Source organism: Nerophis ophidion, linkage group LG09, assembly GCF_033978795.1.
Source record: "Nerophis ophidion isolate RoL-2023_Sa linkage group LG09, RoL_Noph_v1.0, whole genome shotgun sequence".
In the NCBI taxonomy this organism is placed as follows: Eukaryota; Metazoa; Chordata; class Actinopteri; order Syngnathiformes; family Syngnathidae; genus Nerophis; species Nerophis ophidion.
This window is the reverse complement of record NC_084619.1, coordinates 31,245,854-31,260,671: the sequence shown is the minus strand read 5'-3', so window position 1 is coordinate 31,260,671 and position 14,818 is coordinate 31,245,854. Positions and strand designations below refer to the sequence as shown.

General features: G+C 39.7%; 1 protein-coding gene across 4 annotated transcripts in view; it reads left to right on the top strand.

The window, feature by feature from the left end:
• The window catches only part of mypn (myopalladin), a 52,635-nt gene that overhangs the window by 18,762 nt on the left and 19,055 nt on the right, over positions 1–14,818 (top strand). For 2 of the 4 annotated variants that reach the window (XM_061910827.1, XM_061910829.1), the window contains exons 3-10: positions 5,088–5,263; positions 5,337–5,388; positions 5,466–5,847; positions 5,924–5,989; positions 6,055–6,196; positions 10,635–10,658; positions 11,001–11,117; positions 11,180–11,888. In XM_061910827.1, the coding sequence (XP_061766811.1) occupies positions 5,088–5,263; positions 5,337–5,388; positions 5,466–5,847; positions 5,924–5,989; positions 6,055–6,196; positions 10,635–10,658; positions 11,001–11,117; positions 11,180–11,888 (1,668 nt within the window). The remainder of the gene's footprint in view (positions 1–5,087; positions 5,264–5,336; positions 5,389–5,465; positions 5,848–5,923; positions 5,990–6,054; positions 6,197–10,634; positions 10,659–11,000; positions 11,118–11,179; positions 11,889–14,818) is intronic. The other 2 variants (XM_061910828.1, XM_061910831.1) reach the window with 1 other exon arrangement.

Sequence of the window (14,818 nt, the reverse complement as noted above, 5' to 3'; positions counted from 1 at the left end):
ATAGCAAGAAACTCTATTTAAATCTCCAAACCCAACTGTTACTTTTTTGCCAACTCTTATAATGGCACATTTGTTATTGCTCATTATTTACTGAAGTTATGTTATGTGAATTTCTGTATGAAATCGTATTCGACCCTTTTGAAGTGCGAGGAAAAAACGTTCTTTCAAATGTAAACCACAGTATGCCAAAACAACCCATCATAAGAACAGTTTCTTCCCTCAAGATGTCAATCTGATGAACGCTGTGAAATAACTCTGGATCTAACCTGTCACTGTGAATGTACTAACTCATGTTCACGGCATCCTCTTTTTACTCTGCTCTATTCATCACTGCACTATTACTCATTAGCCTTGCACATATTAGTAATTTAAGAACTTGTTTGTATTTTTAGCTGATTGTAGAATGCAGCTGAGATAGGCTCCAGCAACCCCTCCAACCCCGAAAAGGACAAGAGGTAGAAATAGATGGATGGATGTTAGTATTTATTTTTTACATTGAACAAGAGAGCACAGCCAACCAAGTCAAATTCCTTGTGTGTTAAAACATACTTGGCCAATAAAGCCGATTCTGATATCGATACTGATACATAAAATGAATAGTGCTTTCAAAGTCGAAAAGGTGCAATTTGTTGTGCTGTGTTCAAGGTTGACAGTAGGCTTGGACAACGTGGAAACTGGTAAAGCTCACTGGAGTCTTTTACAGGCGAAAGGGAACGCTCTCGCTCATTGAAATGTTTACATGGACTTGTAACTAAGCCAAACATGCTCTCAGGGAAACTGCTAGACTGCAGCTTCATAGAAACACTGGCAGAAAGTTGACATGAAGAAAATTGTCTAAAAATTGTTGAATTACACATTATCACTTACAGAATGTTTCAGATTTATATAGATTAGATTAGATTAGATTGGATTAGATAGTACTTTATTTATTCGTTCAGGAGAGTTCCTTCAGGAAAATTTAAATTTTTAGCACAATCCCATTCAAGATCAGACAAACGTTACAGGGAGACAGAACAGGATCGCTGACGGGTCTGCCGGCTTGCAGCGCCCCTTACAAAAAAGGTGAGATACAGGTAAACAAGTGGGGGAATGGGAGAAAAAATAAAAGATTAAAATATAGTGAAAAAATTGGTCTAAGCCTGGGCCCTGGAAAGGGGGTCCAGACTGAGGCCAAGGGGAAAAAAAACAACAACAACTCATAGCCATAGTACACATCCCTCTCCCATCTGGTAAGTGTGTGTGCGTGTGTGTTTTCTTCCATCTATCAATTTCCTACTGCTTGTCCTTTTCCTTTTTAAATAGTTCAGGCTCAATTTAAGTTTTAAATAGTTTGTCTGTCTATCTGTGTTGGCCCTGCGATGAGGTGGCGACTTGTCCAGGGTGTAACCGCCTTCCGCCCGATTGTAGCTGAGATAGGCGTCAGCGCCCCCCGCCACCCCAAAAGGGAATAAGCGGTAGAAATAGATGGATGGATGTGTGTAAGAGGGAAACATCAAACATCAAAGAAGACAAAGGACATTAAATAAATTAAAGCAGCAGATACAACCAGCCACTTCTACATACAGCTATGAATAAAAAGTAAAAGAAACATATCCACTGTGGTGGCCTCTACGGTGTTCCACGCCATCGTCCGCTGGGGTGGAGAGAGCATGGCGTAAGACAAGAGTACAAAGTGCTATGAAACGAAGATATTGTTTTATGCTGCTGGCCACATTTCAGGTATTAAAACATTGTTGAAGTCACTGTTAGTGTAGTGTTTCACTTGGCTGACTGATGTGAATACCCGTCAACATTTCGATTTGAAAATATGGGAAATTATCTTTCTACCACACGGAGTCAAGAAAATAAGGTTAACAAAATCAAGTTAGTATCTGGTGTGACCACGGTTTGCATCATGTACTGTATGGGACATGGCCGCTAAGCAGAGCCATCCTTGGCTGAGTTCAATTTGACACTGCATATGGAAATGATTCACAGCGCTTCACTTGTTCCATATTTTGTTATGTTACAGTCTTATGGAATATTAATTTTGTCCTCAAAATTCTACACACAATAATCCGTAATGACAATGTGAAAATGTTATTTTTTTGAATTTTTCAAATTTACCAAAAAAACACGCGTACATAAGTATTCACAGCATTGGCTCAATACTTTGTTGATGCATCTTTGGCAGCAATTACAGCCTCAAGTCTTTTTGAATACGATGCCACAAGCTTGGCACACCTATCTTTGACCAGTTTCACCCAACCCTCCTTGCAGCAAATCTCAAGCTCCATAAAGTTGTTTGGAAAGCGTTGGTTTTCATCCAGGATGTCTTTGTACTTTACTGCATTAATCTTAGTCTACTCGGGGAGGTGACCAAGAGCTTGATGATCACTCTGTCAGAGCTACCACATTCCTCTTTGGAGAGAGGAGAAACTTACAGAAGGACAACCATCTCTGCAGCAATCCACCAATTATGCCTGTATGGAGTGGCCAGACGGAAGCCATTTGTGAGTAGAAAATTTGTAACAAATGCACCTGAAAGACTCTCAGACCATGAGAAACAAATTTATCTGGTTCGATGAGACAAAGATTGAACTCTTTGGCGCGAATGTCAGGTGTCATGTTTGGAGGAAACCAGGCACCGCTTATCACCAGGCCAATGGTGGTGGCAACATCATGCTGTGGGGATGTTTTACAGCGACAGGAACTCGTAGATGAGTCAGGATTGAGGAAAAGATGAACGCTGCAATGTAGACATTTTTGATGAAAATTAACACTTTTCATACAACCTGATGGTGCTTGAGAGGTACTGCAAAGGGGAATGAGTGTAACTGCCCAAAGATACCAGTAGGTGTGCCAAGTTTGTGCCATTGTACTCAAACATACTTGAGGCTGTAATTGCTGCCAAAGGTGCAACAAGAAATGTGTGATTCTTTTGATTTGCAAAATATTAAAAAAACAATAACATTTTCAGATTGTTATCATGGGGTATCTGCGATGAGGTGGCGACTTGTTCAGGGTGTACCCTGCCTTCCATTTGATTGTAGCTGAGATAGGCTTCAGCGCCCCCCGCCACCCCAAAGGGAATAAGCTGTAGAAAATTGATGGATGGATGGATCACGGGGTATTGTGTGTAGAATTTAGAGGACAAAAAAAGAATGTGTTCCATTTTGGAATAGTAATGCTATAACATAACATGTGGAAAAAGTGAAGTGCTTTGAATACTTTCCGGACACACTGTATTTAGAGGCCCACATTTTTTTATACTTTAAAAAAGAAACCGAATATGTTGCATGTTTTCTACTAAAAACAAATTCATTAAAAAAAACATTTTTAATAATTATTTTTAGTGCGAAATATCAATTTTAACATACAGTACAGTAGTTAAAACATAACAAAAAATCTTCATAACTCAACATTTTGACCAGGAGTTGAACCCAGTACCATTGCCTTTCAATAAAACTGTGCACAGCGAGAGCCCCGTACAAAAAAGGTGAGAAACAGGTAAACGCTGTCCAAGCCTGGGCCCCTGGAGAGGGGGTCTAGACTGAGGCCAAGGAGAAAAAAAAACCCTCATAGCCATAGCACACATAAACATGTGCGTAAGAGGGAAATATCAAAGAACACAAACGACATTAAAGACATTAAAAGAGCAGAGCTGATGCAACCTGCTGCCACTCCAGCATTGCCATTTCTACATACAGATACGAAAGTAAAACAACAAAAATAAAAATGATTAACCAATAATATATATTGCGCGCACACGATTGCACCATGCATAGACAAGCAACCACAAAAAAACATAATTTCAAAACCCATATACACTGTGGTGGCCTCTGCGGTACTCCACGCCATCGTCTGCTTGGGTTTAGGGAGCATGGCCAGAGACAGGAGCAGACCCAACAAAGCAACCAAGAGAGCCGACTCCACCCTCGGCCGTCCACTAACTCTCAGCCAGTGTCCAGTCCACATGGATAAGCGAGGATGCGTCTAAGGAGACCGCGGTGTCCGATACATGCTCATTCAGTCAAGACACCGTGAAGCTTGTCTGTCCCTGCGCTCAGTGCTAGTTCCGCAGCGCTTTCCCTTCATCTGCATCTCCTACAGTTTCTCCAAACCGACTCTGGTGTGGCAGAGATCCAGCAGCTGGTTTTCATGGCCAAAAGGCTCCCAGGAGGCAGATCCATAAGTTTACAAAAAAGCACCTCAGAACTCACAAAAGTGCAACCCCTTACTACACAGTCCCAAAGGGTCCCGAACCAAAAGCCCCCCCCAAAAAAACCCGCATATAAACAAGTGGGAACCATTAGGAACACAAAAGGATGATACAAGACCAGGGAGTCCTGCTACTAACAGCCACTACAGCGGTGCCATCTGGGGGAAAATAAAAATAAATTAAAAAAAGTTCTTATTGTTTTGCTTCCTGTTTGTTGTGAAATTGCATGTAATATAAATACAAGATATAAACAAGTTGTACTCGCATACTGTAATGACCGTTGACATTTTAAATACAATGTTCTAGAAAGGCCCCAGTTGTGTTTAAATAATCAGTGTACAACAGCACAGGCCGCCCTTCCAAAGTTTCTTTAGGAACTTTCTTAAGTACCACCTACCTTTTAGAGACCAAAATTAGTTCTTAGTGGAACTTTAATTACCCGGGTAGTTTTTGGTAGAAACACAGCGGGTATATCAATCACCAGGGTAAATATAAAAGTGCCTGTAACATCGTCCTTTTTAAATAATTTGTGAAATAGCTTTCTACTATTTATCCATTTTACATCCTCAAAAATACACATATTGTTCAATGAATACCTCCAAACTGAGCATTATTTTGTTTGTATAGTATTTTGTTTTTAAACACAGCGAGCAACGGTCCCTCTAAGGTACGCGCCTGTGCAATTGCACACTGCTCACGCGTCCTCTGCGCACGGAACATCTAGGCCGCGCACGTGCGCCACTGAATTCTCAAGAAGTTTTGGCGTTTGCTCACACATATGAAAAGTTGGAGGGAAAATTGACAGCGAGTACAATGTATCTCATGTGATTGTGCAGACATGCCCAATATAGTGACAAGTGAGTGCAGATGATTTGCTGAATCACAGGTGGTTCTGTGAGGGCAAGGAGTTGGAGAACAGCCCTGACATTCAGATCATCAACAATGGCGAGCTGCACTCTCTGATCATCACAGAGGCTTTTGAGGAAGACACCGGACGTTACTCCTGCTTTGCGTCCAACTTCTACGGAACCGACTCCACGTCAGCTGAGATCTACATTGAAGGTGTTTCTTGGGACTAGTATCTTTCTTCTATGGCTGTTCTGTACTGATCGTGTAAAAACACTTAATTCTGCAGGTGTGTCTTCTTCAGAATCCGATGGGGAACAGCAATCAGAGAATCTAGCCCAGTAAGCCCATCCGCATCTTAAAAAGTACACACTGTTGTTCATGATGACCTATTCTTTACCTTATTTCATTTTAAAAGCCTGCAGAAGAAACACCCAGAGTCGACTCCATCACCAAGCCAAAGCTCCACAGACTCTATAGCACATCAAACCCTAGAAGCAACTGAGGAGCCATTAGAGGAGCTCAGCGCTGTCCCAGTCCCGGTTCAGACGGCAGCCAACTCCCCTCCAGGCGCAGAAGCGAATCCAGAAGCGGGTGACACAACAGTATTACCCGTGCAAGTGTTTGCTACGTCACCGCCATCAGACCTCACAGAGGGCCAGCTGCAGCCAGGGGCTGCTACGTCTCTCACGTCCACAACACAGCCAGTGCAGACCACAGAATCACCGCAGCCTTTCGAACCTGTGCTCTCATCTGTGCTGCCGCCTCACGCAGCTCCAACGCAAGCGTCCCAAACTGAGGTGGACACTTGATGATCGATCAGGATTACTTTGCTATTCTTTCTCCCTCAAACATTTTCTTGTGTTGTGCTTCCAGAGTCAAACGTCCAGTCTGCAAGAGTTAAACGAACAACCCGGCATGGCTGCTCCTGTTTTCACAAAGGTATGAGCACAGTATTGTGTCTTTATTATTGGCAAATTAAAAAAAAATATCCTGACCCCCACCAGAGACTGCAGGATCTGGTGGCTTCAGAAGGGCAGCTGGTGGTGCTAGAGTGCCGTGTGAAGGGAGTGCCATCACCCAGAGTGGACTGGTACAAAAAAGCAAAACTCATTGAGGACTCTCCTGACTTCAGGATCCTGCAGAAAAGTAAGGATGGACTGTAAACATTAGACGATTACTAGTACCTTTAAAGGCCTACTGAAATTAGATTTTCTTATTTAAACATGGATAGCAGGTCCATTCTATGTGTCATACTTGATAATTTTGCGATATTGCCATATTTTTGCTGAAAGGATTTAGTAGAGAACATCCACGATAAAGTTTGTAACTTTTTGTCGCAAACAGAAAAGCCCTGCCTTTACCGGAAGTCACAGACGATGACGTCTCCCGTTGATGGCTCCTCCACATCCTCACATTGTTTTTAATGAGAGCCTCCAACAAAAAGAGCTATTCGGACCGAGAAAACGACAATTTCCCCATTAATTTGAGCGAGGATGAAAGATTTGTGTTTGAAGATATTGATAGCAACGTACTTGAAAAAAAAATGCGATTGCATTGGCACGGATTCAGATGTTTTTAGACACATTTACTAGGATAATTCTGGGAAATCCCTTATCTTTACATTGTGTTGCTAGTGTTTTAGTGAGTTTAACAGTACCTGAGAGTAGGGGGGTGTGTGTTGACGCCAATGTCTCAGGGAAGTCGAAGGCAGCTTTATGGACAGTGCAAGCTCAGCTGATCTCCGGTAAGAAGCGACTTTTTACCACAATTTTCTCACCGAAACCTGCTGGTTGACATTCGGTCGGGATCCATGTTCGCTTGACCGCTCTGATTCATAGTAAAGTTTCACCTCCGTGAATTTTAAACAAGGAATCACCGTGTGTTTGTGTGGCTAAAGGCTAAAGCTTCCCAACTCCATCTTTCTACTTTGACTTCTCCAATATTAATTGAATAAATTGCAAAAGATTCAGCAACACAGGTCTACAAAATACTTTGTAATTATGCGCTTAAAGCAGACGACTTTTAGCTGTGTGTGTGTGCAGTGCTCATATTTCCTAACAGTCCGTGACGTCTTGCGACACGTCATCATTATGCGACGTTTTCAAGGAGAAACTCCCGGGAAATTTAAAATTGCAATTTAGTAAACTAAAAAGGGTGTATTGGCATGTGTTGCAATGTTAATATTTCATCATTGATATATAAACTATCAGACTGCGTGGTGGGTAGTAGTGGGTTTCAGTAGGCCTTTACAAAAAATCATATCATAAGTCAGTGAGGTTAACTTTCTGAAGAATAGCACTTTTAATGACTCTGTACTTAATGAGTATTTATTATTCATTACAATAAGGCTAGATAGGAATTACATATTATGACAGCATCCTCTTTATTATTTAATTGTATTTTCACAGCTTTTTACTATTCTAACTTATTAAATTGTATTTATTCCTATTTTACTTTATTGTATACTACACATTGTGTTGTAAACAAATCTAAACATACTATAGAACAGAAAAGAAAACTCCAGTAACACTTTCGTATATGGCTGAAGATTTGTCAATTGTTAAATTAATTTCCACTGAGCAGCAATTATTATCCCAAATTGAATATTTGTATAGCTGGAGTGTTAAAAAAGTAACTGTTTATGACCTTTTAAATGCAGTTTTTAAAAATATGAGAGCCCTCGAGATATGAAATAACACCCTTTAGTCAACTTTACACCCGTTTAATTCAATATAGTAATGTTGACTGAGAGAAGCCAATCAGTGGCCACGATACTGAACAACGCACTCTGATTGGTTTGTCTCATCTAGTGGCCATTAATACTGTAGTATTGATATGTTTAGTTATTTTAGCCATGTTTATGCACAGAGAATACTTAATTAAAAAAATAAATAAAAAAACACCACGTGTTATTGAGTGAAGCCATAGACTTTGAAACTCGATGTGGTGATGGATGCCTGTATTTTTAAAACTGGTGTGAGCTATTGTACAATTGATTTTATATCATTACTTAATATACACATATCCAAAACAAATACCTAATTAGGAATTATACGCAAAAATACTATTTTTTTATCATTTACCCTGTTAGTTCAATATTAAATAATAAAATTTATAATAATAATATAATGATCAATGGTCAAAATAATATTATCCATTCATCCATCCATTTCCTACCCCCTATTCCCATAAAAAAGTATATTAAAATATTGAAATAATATAAAAAATAATGATATTAAATGTATTGTAAATACAGATAATACAATTATAAAGTAATTGTTAAAATATGATATCAAAATAATATTATCAATAATAATATTAAAATTATATAATTATAGTGAATTAGTACATGTATATAACAAATAACATTTATATAAATAATAATATTCAAATAATAAAATGATAATACAACATTAAGATTATAGGCTCCTGCGCCCGCAATCCTGAAAGTGACAAGCGATAGAAAATGGATGGATGGATACATTATAATGATAATACAAATAATGATATTAAAATAATAAAATCATGCAATAAATTATAATAAAAGATAAATAAAATTCTATGAATAATAATGATAAATGATAAAATAATAAAATAAATAATGATATTAAATAACAAATTGATGTTATGAATAATAATGATAAAATAATATAATAAATTTGTTATTTTTAGCACCAACAGTATGTTTGAATGACTTTCACATTTCAGGGTGCGTTTTGTATAATTAAATAAATACAATATATTTAATAAAATATATATTTGTTACAATAAAACAAGAGTATAATATAATAATAAAATTATATTGTAAATAATATTAAAACAAAGAAATGATGATTAAAGGGTAATACAATTATTTTTTTAATAATGATATTAAAACATAAAATTATAGTGGCATTAAAATAAAATATTATTAGGACTAATAACATTAAAATAATATAACCGGCGAGTGGTTAAAGCATCTATATTTCTCGCTGCCTAAAATGAGTACACAACATTCTGAGGGACATGATCACCCTGCACATGACCTGTTCCACCTGGTACTCTCGAGATCAGGACCAGGCCCGCGAACAGGTTCCATTTAGTCTGCGAGATGAGTTTGCTAAGTGTAAAATAGAGCTGCACTTTTAAATGAAAGAAACTGCTGTTCTAAATGTGTCCACTGGATGTCACATCAGCAATTATCTTAGGCAAGCAAATAGTTTTTCCAGGGCAAGCAAGTATACCAAGCAAGAGGTACATGGTAAAGCGGGGCTGTGACTCCTCTCCCGCGACCCGACGTAAAACAAACAGGAGTGAAAATAAACAATTGGTAACCCCACTTAAAATGCTGCATGACATAGTTCTGTGAAAATTATTGACTTCTGTGCAAATTTAAACGAAGTAAACAGTGAAAATGACAAAAGAGGTAGTTGATAGATAGACGAGTTTTCATTTATGCTTGATTTTGTATTTTGTTCAATCCAAGATGGGCTGTGATTTCAATTGAATTTGAGATAGGCGCCAGCGCCCCCCGCGACCCCGAAAGGGAATAAGCGGTAGAAAATGGATGGATAGATGCTTTGTACATACACTGAGATTAAGTCTAAATCCATTGTGTTCTTCATGGGGTTTTTGAAACTGCAGAATTTTCAACTAACGAAGTATATTTTCAAGAGGATTATTTGTGATATGTACATTTTCAGAATGTGGTTGTTCTATTTTGAGCCGAAGTAAAACAAAGAAAACAATCCAAAGTTGTCGTAGTTTTAGTTTTAAGTTATTATGCTATAATTTTACCTGTCCCGCCCACGTGGGAATAGATTTTCCTCCATGCGGCCCCTGAGCTAAAATTAGTTTGACACCCCTGCTCTAGAAGAAGGTACAGATCTCTTCCACCAGAATGTCTCACAGTCTGTATCCTCGGGCTGTGAGATTGCTAAATGAACAGCCTGCCCCTTTTCTGCCCCCGTCCATCGGAACACCTCACTCCTCACCACCTCAATAACTGTGCCCTTGACATTGCATTGCTGCAGTAACGACATAACACTCTTCAAACATCTGACTGCTTCCCCCAGACCCCTTTCTTCTGTCCTGCCATAACCCTACGGAAAACTACAGTTTTCAGACTGCCTGTAAATGTACCAGAAGACTATTAAGCTCAAGTGAACTGCACATCTATGCAGCTCGCTCTACAATGCTCTAACATTTCTTTGACGTGTATAACTGATGTTATTGTGACAATGACAATAAAAGGATTGATTGATTTAATAATATCAAAATAATTAAATTATGTTATGAATAATATTAAACTAATGTAATGGTGTACCCCGCCTTCCGCCCGATTGCAGCAGAGATAGACTCCAGCGCCCCCGCGACCCCGAAGGGCATAAGCGGTAGGAAATGGATGGATTAATGGAATAGTATAATAAATGATAATACAATTAATGATATTAAAATAATACAAAAAATCATGAATAAATATATCAATATAACGCAATTATATTATGAATAAAAACATTAAAATATTATAATACATGTGTTTTTTTTTCTTTTACTGTTACTTTAAAGTGAGTTGACATTACATTGATGCTTTTTTCACCTCCAGAGCCCAGATCTCCAGCTGAACCAGGTAGATATTGTGAAAAACATCAATGTCGCCTGCGTATGTGTGAATATGTGTGTGTACATACTGCTTTGCAGTGTTTAGTCCTCCAAGGCTTCTGCTCTTCTTCTGTACACAACAAGTCAGGGCTGCTTTGCTCTGCTCCTTATAAGGTCGTCTCTCATCCTGTGGTAAACCTCCATAGCAGATCTTTCCAACCTGCCTTAGCTTCAAATAGATTCAGCCGCACATACAAAAAAAAACATTTCAGCTGGGCTTTTAGAAACACAAGTCATGTGAGTCTTTCTTGAGACTTTCGACAGTTCTAAGAACAATTTGATCATGTGAGTGTCTTTTTTGTTTCTCCAGAAGAAATATGTACGTTGGTCATCGCTGAGGTGTTATCTGAGGATTCGGGGATGTTTACGTGCACGGCAAGCAACTGCTATGGAATAACGTCCAGTGACGCAGAGCTGAAGATCAAAGGTAATATTTCTGTTGTATTTCTGTCACAAATCAGAACACTGAATGGCTGCCATCTCTTGTAGGCAATGGTGGTAACAACCATGCAATTCGGCCTTTTTGCACTTTAACTGTGGAGCCCAGTCGAATCCAAGAACCTCCCGCATCAGATCTCACCTCCCCGCCTGTAAAACCTCAGACGGACCTTATTTTGACTAATAACATCAAGCCTCACTCCAGCACCATCCGCCTGGATCCACTTGTCAACAGCACTTTACGTCTGGATCCGTTAAACACCAGCACACTTCGTCTGCAACCCAACAGCTCCAGTATGCTTCGTCCAGACCCTTCTTGTGCCAGCCTGCCTGGTATGGACCCCAACAGCCTCAACGCTCGCAGCGTTAGCACCCCTAACTTAGACCCGTTCGGCTTCCACCAGGAGGCACCACAGAGTCCAAGACAGCCCAAGCCATTCACTTCCATACCTATGGTCGATCAGGAGGTGTCCAGACCTATACCTGACACAAGCTCCAATCTCAAAGCACCTCTAAACAGTCCTGAAACCTTTGTTACGTTGCCCCTCCCCGACCCGCCTCCAAACTCCTGCCTGAAGTCGGGCGTTTATACAAACCCCAAAGAGTTACGTTCCAGCTCCAAAGTCGGTCTGCGTGTACATTTCAGACTCCCTGAAGAAGAGGAGGATGAGCAAAGTGACATGCCTGGTCCACCTGATGAAGAGACTTCTGATGACTTGTTCGACAAAGGACCCCCACCAGTGCTGGCAAAACCCAGACTGTAAGTAGCGCACATAAAAACAATCAAGACAAGAACATGTTCTTTTGTTTTTGTTGAATGTTAAAGGGAAACTGTACTTTTTTTTATTTTTTATTTAGCCTATCCTTCACAATCCATATAAAAGAGAAAAACACATATGTTTTTTTTTTAGTTTTTGCATTCTATTTTCAAATAATCAGATAGTTATTTGTGGTTAGCAATGCTGCTAATGGGAGCAATCATTTTGCATCTAAATCACCACCACCAATACTTCATAGATGTTTTGTAGCCTGTATATTAACCAAACTGTAGCGACATTGTTATTGTAAGAGCAAACACTCAGGACCTGTTTTTCTAGCGTTGTAACACGTCCACTTGCGACGGCATGCTACGGGCCGAATTAGCTGGAAGATAGCTTCTGCATCTGAATGGCTTTAGAGTTTGTAATGCACAATAATGTGATAGGACACCAATCTGTACTGGCTGAAAAAGATGAATAATCATTATACAGTCTCTGTAAAATTTTAGCCCACATTTTATGTTTTGTTTGTACACAGCTAGCTCGACAGTGTATGTATTGTAGTTGTACTAACAGGCTTCATATGTCATGATCAATATTATAGTGAGTTTCGATGGGCTGTTGTTTGCTTGGTCAAGATGGCTGGAGATCTTTCCAATTGATTTTGGGTAGGTGGAAAAGCGTTTCTAACACTGCAGGGTTTGTTAGCGCAAACAGTTCGTCTTTCGTTCTGATGCAGTTTCTTTGAGCAGCGTCCTCCTTGCCAGATAGAAGACGCCTTTTGAGCGATAATAACATTGTGTACCACTAAGTGCAGCAGAAACACTCCATTTATGTCGATATGGCTTGGCAAGTTCCACATTTACACCGTTACCAAGTCACGCCGATCCTGACTCTCTTGGCTTCTGTCCGCTCTAACCTTTCTCCCTGTTTTTGTGCTCACTTGTAGCTAACAGTTTATCCACCATATATTCATTTGTCCAAAAAAGTTGTCTTAGTTGTCTCTTACCAAATCTACCATAATTAGAACACACACACGCATTTATTGCCGGAAGTAGTAACACACATTCGTTGATGGCGGTAGGAAGTGTGTTGCTATGGGCACAGAAATTCAGCCAGGAAATAAGTTTTGGTAATGCTCAAAATGACCAAAACAGGGTAATTAATGTACATATTACATATTATCATGAACGTGTCTGTTACTGCATTATTTATATACTTGCAGTGTTTCCGTAAAACGTTGGGAGGGTTTTTAAGTGGTTTTAAAGAGCTTTTAAAGCTACATAGGGGACTCCCGTTAGCCGCATCTTGCAAGCATTTTTTAAATCTTTAGAATCCTAAAAAAAATATATATACCGTATTTCCTTGAATTGCCGCAGAGCATATAGTATGCGCCTGCCTTGAATTACTACCGGGTCAAACTAGCTTCCTAAAATAATTAGCGCATGCTTAGTATTACCGCCTGGTCAAACTCGTGACGTCGCGAGTGACACTTCCCATGTCATCATTTTCCAAATGGAGGAGGCTGATTTCAATACCGGTAATTTGAAATTTCATAAAGGGAAGAAGATTAAGAGCTATTCAGTAGGATTTAAGGTCCAAGCTTACATCACACTCAATTTTTTACTGCATACCTTTGGTAAGTGCCCGAGTGAGAAGAGGTTTTAAAATAATTAGCGCATGCTTACTTTTACCCCATGCCTTTGGTAAGCGCAGGATTGAGAAGAGGTTTTAAATTAATTAGCGCACCGGCGGAAATTCAAGGAAATACGGTATATGACGTGTATTCTTGTCCCTCATAACGATTGTGAACGATTCCCCCTAAAAAGTTCAGTTCCCCTTCAAGGGTGCTGGGCTTTTAGGTTAACCTAAAATGCAAGCTAAACTATAGAGATCAACTTAAGATGACATTCTAGAAACTTGTGGATACATTTCTGTAGGGAAGGGACTTATATTGCCCCATTACCGCGTGAATCTCGCGTGAGAGGAATCTGTCATGTTTCATGTGTTAGATAAACTGCAAAAAATGGGGCCATATGAATCCCCTTCTATTTGTATTTTAAAAAACAGCATAGTTTGATGTAAAAAAAAAAAAAAAAAAAGGAATTCAGATAACGAAATTCAAGCATAAAAATATTCAGTGTCAAAGAATGCTTTGGTAAAATTAACCTCCATATATTGCTGTTCGCATTTTCACTTTGTTACAGTGGAACAGGGGTTAGTGCATGTGCCTCACAATGTGAAGGTCCTGAGTTCAATCCCGGGCTCGGGACCTTTCTGTGCGGAGTTAGCATGTTCTCCCCGTGACTGTGTGGGTTCCCTCCGGGTACTCCGGCTTCCTCCCACTTCCAAAGACATGCACCTGGGGATAGTTTGATTGGAAACACTAAATTGGCCCTAGTGTGTGAACGTGAGTGTGAATGTTGTCTGTCTATCTGTGTTGGCCATGTGATGAAGTGGCGACTTGTCCAGGGTGTACGCAGCCTTCCGTCCGAATGCAGCTAAAATAGGCTCCAGCACCCCTCACGATTCCGAACGGGACAAGCGGTAGAAAATGGATGGATGGATGGATACATCAACACGACACAAACAATTGATCACAGTACTTTGCCATTGTGAGGCTGCAAATAGGATGTTCTCAGAGGGAAGAGGCCTCTGAGTTTAGTGTGTCACCGAGTGTCATTAGCAGGTTGCACAGAGATATCGAGGGACTGAAAGAGACACACAATGGATACGATATATCGCTCTGTCAAAATTAATTGGTCCATTAATGGATCACACATGCAGTAAGAGTTTAAATGTTTACCTTGCAGATCCTGGCTGTGAATTGAACTATGTCAAGTCTGATACTGCACTGGACCTACTTTGCAAAACCAACTCCTCCTACCTATTGGTTCCAGTTTTTGTGTATTTGGTATCCGCAAAAGCCTTC